At 69.9% G+C, this 6000-nt stretch overlaps 1 protein-coding gene across 1 annotated transcript in view; it reads left to right on the top strand.

Moving 5' to 3' along the window:
- The first annotated feature begins 890 nt into the window (after nt 1-890).
- The window catches only part of MMP14 (matrix metallopeptidase 14), a 19123-nt gene continuing 14013 nt past the window's right edge, over nt 891-6000 (top strand). The window contains exon 1 of the mRNA XM_039497981.1: nt 891-1005. Coding sequence (XP_039353915.1) covers nt 904-1005 — 102 coding nt within the window. The 5' untranslated portion in view covers nt 891-903. The remainder of the gene's footprint in view (nt 1006-6000) is intronic.

Genomic DNA, 6000 nt, shown 5'->3' with positions numbered 1-6000 from the left:
CCCCAGATCTATCCCCCGAGACATCCTGGATCCACCCCCCAAACACCCCTTAATCTATCCCCCAGACACCCCGGAATCCACTCCCAGACCCATACACTGACACCCCGGATCCACCCACCAGACACCCCCTAATCTATTCCTCGAGACACCCCGGAATCCACCCCAGACACCCCTAATCTATCTCCTAGACACCCCGGATCCACCCCGATCTATCCCCGAGACATCTGCGATCCACCCCAGACACCCCCTAATCTATCCCCCACACACTCCTAGATTCACCCCTAGACACCCCCTAATCTATCCCCCAGACACCCCAGATCCACCCCAGACATCCATTAATCTATCCCCCAGACATGCCGGAATCCACCCCCCAGACACCCGCTAATCTATCCCCCAGACACCCAGGATCCACCCCAAGACACCTTAATCTATCCCCAGACAACCGGGATCCACCCCCAGACACCCCCTAATCTATCCCCCGGAGCCCCAGGGATCCACCCCCCGGATCGCACCCAGACACCCCGTGATCCCCCCAGACACCCCCTAATCTATCCCCCAGACACCCCGGAATCCACCCCAAGACCCACACACTGACACCCCGGGATCCACCCCTCGAACCCCTGGGATCCCTCCAGACACCCCGGGATCCCCCCAGACATCCCCCAATCTATCCCCAGGACTCCCAGGGATCCCCCCCGGATCCCCCCCACACCCCGGGATCCCCCCCAATCTATCCCCGGACCCCAGGGACCCCCGCCCCGGGCCGAGCTCTCCCGTCCCTCCCCTCTCTCCTCTAGGGGCTCCAGCGGCCCGGCCCGGCCCGGCCCGGCCCCGCGCCCGCCCCCGCGCTAAGTGGGGCCGGCGCTGCCCACGTCCGCAGTCCCGCGCTGCCCGGGCAGGAGGATGCGCCGCTCGCCGAGCCCCGCGCCCGCGCTGCTGGCCGCCAGCCTGGTGCTGAGCGCGCTGCTGCCGGGCGCCCCCGCGGAGCCCCGCTTCAGCCCCGAGGTGAGCGCGGCCCGGCCCGGCCCGGCCCGGCCCGGGGGGCTCCGGCTGCTGCCGCCCCGAAACCCGGGGCCGCGTCCCGCGCTGGCCGTGCGCCCCGACCCCCGACAGCCCGGGGCCGCGCCCCCGACCCTCCCCGACAGCCCGGGGCCGCGTCCCCGATCCCTCCCCGACAGCCCGGGGCCGCGACCCCGACAGCCCGGGGCCGCGCCCCCATCCCACCCCGACAGCCCGGGGTCCGCGCCCCGATAGCCCGGGGTCCGCGCCCCTGATCCCCGACAGCCCGGGGCCGCGCCCCCGATCCCCCGACAGCCCGGGGCCGCGCCCTGATCCCCGACAGCCCGGGGGCCAAGTCCCCTGATCCCCGACAGCTCGGGGCCGCGTCCACACTGGCCGTGCGGCCCCTGCTCCCCGCCCCGGCCCCTCTTTCCTGGGGTCCCAAGCCCCCACCTCCTCTGCCCAAGTCCCTGTCCTGGAGCGCTCCCGGCCGCTTCGTGCCCGGCTTTTCCTGGGCGCCCCCGCCAAACTTTGGCGGCCAAAACTGCACATTCCATCGCGGGACTCCGGTTCCTCGGCCCTGCCCTGGGCTGCAGGCTCGGCCCCCTTCGGGGCTTCCGCGCTCCTCCCTTCTCGCCTGACCCCCTCCTGAGCCAGACACCCCACAGCCCCCGGCCCCGCCCCCTCAGCCAGGAACCCCACAGCCCCCGTGCCCCCGCCCCCTCAGCCAGACACCCCAGCCCCCCTCAGCCAGGAACCCCACAGCCCCCGTGCCCCCGCCCCCTCAGCCAGACACCCCGGCCCCCTCAGCCAGGAACCCCACAGCCCCCGTGCCCCGCCCCTCAGCCAGACACCCCGGCCCCCTGCCCCCTCAGCCAGGCACCCCTGCCCCCTCAGCCAGGCACCCCACGGCCGCCCCCTCAGCCAGACACCCCACGGCCCCCGCCCCCTCAGCCAGGCACCCCACGGCTCCCAACCCCTCAGCCAGACACCCCACGGCTCCCCGTCCCTTCCTCCTCCGCTGGGCAGAGTGTCCCATTCCCTCCTTTCCACCCCCGTCCTTCCTCCTCAGCTGGGCAGAGTGTCCCATTCCCTCCTTTCCACCCCATCCCTTCCTCCGCTGGGCAGAGTGTCCCATTCCCTCCTTTCCACACACCCCTGTCCCTTCCTCCTCCGCTGGGCAGAGTGTCCCATTCCCTCCTTTCCTCTCCCCCGTCCCTTCCTCCTCCGCTGGGCAGAGTGTCCCATTCCCTCCTTTCCTCCCCCCCGTCCCTTCCTCCACTGGGCAGAGTGTCCCATTCCTCCTTTCCACCCCCGTCCCTTCCTCCTCCGCTGGGCAGAGTGTCCCATTCCCTCCTTTCCACCCCCGTCCCTTCCTCCTCCGCTGGGCAGAGTGTCCCATTCCTCCTTTCCTTTGTCCCCCGTCCCTTCCTCCTCCACTGGGCAGAGTGTCCCATTCCCTCCTTTCCACCCCCATCCCTTCCTCCTCCGCTGGGCAGAGTGTCCCATTCCCTCCTTTCCACCCCGTCCTTCCTCCTCCGCTGGGCAGAGTGTCCCATTCCTCCTTTCCTCCCCCGTCCCTTCCTCCTCCGCTGGGCAGAGTGTCCCATTCCCTCCTTTCCTCCCCGTCCCTTCCTCCACTGGGCAGAGTGTCCCATTCCCTCCTTTCCACCCCGTCCCTTCCTCCTCCGCTGGGCAGAGTGTCCCATTCCTCCTTTCCTCTCCCCGTCCCTTCCGCCGCCGCTGGGCAGCGTGTCCCAGTCCCTCCTGTCCTTTGGCCCCCCCGTCCCGTCCTCCGCCACTGGGCAGAGTGTCCCAGTCCCTCCTTTCCTCCCCCCCGTCCCTTCCTCCTCCGCTGGGCAGAGTGTCCCATTCCCTCCTTTCCTCCCCTGTCCCTTCCTCCTCCGCTGGGCAGAGTGTCCCATTCCCTCCTTTCCTCCCCCGTCCCTTCCTCCTCCGCTGGGCAGAGTGTCCCATTCCCTCCTTTCCTTTGTCCCCCCCGTCCCTTCCTCCTCCGCTTCCATTAGTTTATTTACACTCTTTTCCTAGCCTTCCTCCCCTCCCCCTCCCCGGGACAACGCTTCTCTACGGGGCGACCCCGACCAATCTTCCTTCAGGCCTCTCTCCCCTTCCTTCCTTCCTTCTCCTTCTCCTTCATCTGGGCTTTGCCGCCCTCCGGGGCCAGCCCTGAAATGTCCCGTCCCACCACTCATCCCCCCACTCCCTCTTCTTCCCTTTGGGCTTCGTTACTGAGCCCTTCTCTCATTTCACTGGCCCTCCCCTCCCACAGCTCTGGGGTCCCCCCCCCACTCCACTCGCTGGGCTGCCGCGTGAGTCACATCTGGACCCGCTCCGAAATGGCTGGATGTCACCCAAGAAACTGGCATGTTCCTCCTTCGCCTGCCTCTCACTTTCGTTCGTTCGTTCCCCTGCCCGGTCTCCGTCCACCCCCCGACAATCGACCTATCCACACTCGCTCTCTCGTCCACACTCCGGAGGCTGTTCCAGCTACACAATCATTCCTTGAGGGACTCACCGAAGCCCTGGCCTCCCACCCCGTTTCTGTGGCCAGCGTTTTCCTGGCTTCCACCGAACTCTCTGCTCGTTCTGCCCTCTGGCTCGGGAGCCAAGTCCGTCTCCTTCCTTCTCTTCCATGCTCCAGCGGGTGGGGGGGGCTGGCTGGGATTCCCTGGGGGGGGGGAACTCGCCACCAAATCCCCCAGCCACAAAGGCCTGTTTGTGTGGCGAAGGGGGAAGGGGGGACCGGCCAGCGCCGCCTTTCCTGCCCCAGGCTGGGCAGAGCTCGCGAGGAGCTGGGCGAGCTCAGGATGGGGCCAAGGGAGCCCAGCGCAGGCCTGCAGGCGGCTGCAGGACCCAGCTGCCCAAGGCAGGGCTGCAGGGAAAGGCAGGAAGGACCCGGGGGGGCGGGGGCAGCCTTTTCCCTTCCACCTGTCGGTCGGAAGAACGAACGAACCAGGCCCGGACTAGACGAGTGCAGGCCGAGCTCCCAGCCCCGGGACCGAGCTGAACGGAGACACGGGCAGGGTGAAAATCCCGCCTGGGGGGGTTCGGCTGGGAGGAGAGTCAATGAACCAGGCTAGTGAGAACCGTGTCGAGCTGGTGGGAGCTGCGCCGGCGAGTGGGAGACACTTGTTTGTGTCTCGCTTGGAAGAGAAAATGTAGCCCCTGGGGGTGGGGGAGCGGAAGCGGGGGCGGGGGATGGGCTGTATTTAGAGCTGGGGCGGGGGAGGGAAGAAAGGAAGTCAGAGGATAAATCAGCTGGAGGGCTCCGGAGGTGAACCGGAGCGAGGGGGTGCGGCCACCGGGAGCATGGCTGAGGAATTGAGCCAGTGGGGACAATCCAGAACACACGGGGTTAAGGGTCCCCCAACTTCCTGCCTCTCACTAACAGCCCTTATTCAACAAGACCACCCCCCGCCAGCCCTGCCGGTGCCCCTCACTCCCGACCCGCAGCCCCTGTTAGCCCAGCCCTGGGCTCCCCACAGCCCTGCCGGTGCCCCTCACTCCTGACCCGCAGCCCCTGTTAGCCTGGCCCTGCCCCCTCTAGCTCTGCCAGTGCCCCTCACTCCCGACCCGCAACCCCCTGCCAGACCAACCCTGCCCCAGCCAGACCCGCCGGTGCCCCGCACTACGGAACCGCAGCCCCTCACTCCTTAGCCCAGCCCCTGCCAGCCCAACCCTGCCGGTGCCCCTCACTCCTGACCCGCAGCCCCTGCCCCGCCAGCCCTGCCGGTGCCCCTCACTCCTGACCCGCAGCCCCCTGCTAGCCCAGCCCTGCCCCCGCCAGCCCTGCCGGTGCCCCTCACTCCTGACCCGCAGCCCCCTGCCAGCCCGGCCCTGCCCCCGCCAGCCCTGCCGGTGCCCCTCACTCCCGACCCGCAGCCCCTGCTAGCCCGGCCCTGCCCCCGCCAGCCCCGCCGGTGCCCCTCACTCCCGACCCGCAGCCCCTGTTAGCCCAGCCCTGGGCTCCCCACAGCCCTGCCAGTGCCCCTCACTCCCGACCCGCAGCCCCCTGCCAGCCCAGCCCTGCCAGTGCCCCTCACTCCAGACCCGCAGCCCCCTGCCAGCCCGGCCCTGCCCCCGCCAGCCCTGCCGGTGCCCCTCACTCCCGACCCGCAGCCCCTGCCAGCCCAGCCCCTGCCAGCCCAGCCCTGCCAGTGCCCCTCACTCCCAACCCACAGCCCCTGCCAGCCCAGCCCTGCCGGTGCCCCTCACTCCCGACCCGCAGCCCCTGCCAGCCCAGCCCTGCCCCCTCGAGCTCTGCCGGTGCCCCTCACTCCTGACCCGCAGCCCCTGTTAGCCCAGCCCTGGGCTCCCCACAGCCCTGCCGGTGCCCCTCACTCCTGACCCGCAGCCCCTGTTAGCCCAGCCCTGCCCCTGCCAGCCCTGCCGGTGCCCCTCACTCCTGACCCGCAGCCCCTGTTAGCCCAACCCTGCCCCTGCCAGCCCTGCCAGTGCCCCTCACTCCTGACCTGCAGCCCCCTGCCAGCCCAGCCCTGCCAGTGCCCCTCACACCCGACCCGCAGCCCCTGCCAGCCCAACCCTGCCCCCGCCAGCCCTGCCGGTGCCCCTCACTCCCGACCCGCAGCCCCTGCCAGCCCAGCCCTGCCCCTGCCAGCCCCGCCGGTGCCCGTCACTCCTGACCCGCAGCCCCCTGCCAGCCTGGCCCTGCTCCCTCTAGCTCTGCCAATGCCCCTCACTCCTGACCTGCAGCCCCTGCTAGCCTGGCCCTGCCCCCTCTAGCTCTGCCGGTGCCCCTCACTCCTGACCCGCAGCCCCCTGCCAGCCTGGCCCTGCCCCCTCTAGCTCTGCCGGTGCCCCTCACTCCTGACCTGCAGCCCCCTGCCAGCCTGGCCCTGCCCCCTCTAGCTCTGCCGGTGCCCCTCACTCCTGACCTGCAGCCCCCTGCCAGCCTGGCCCTGCCCCCTCTAGCTCTGCCGGTGCCCCTCACTCCTGACCCGCAGCCCCCTGCCAGCCTGG

This window comes from Mauremys reevesii, linkage group 13 (genome assembly GCF_016161935.1).
Source record: "Mauremys reevesii isolate NIE-2019 linkage group 13, ASM1616193v1, whole genome shotgun sequence".
Classification (NCBI taxonomy): Eukaryota; Metazoa; Chordata; order Testudines; family Geoemydidae; genus Mauremys; species Mauremys reevesii.
This window is presented reverse-complemented; position numbering and strand designations above follow the sequence as displayed.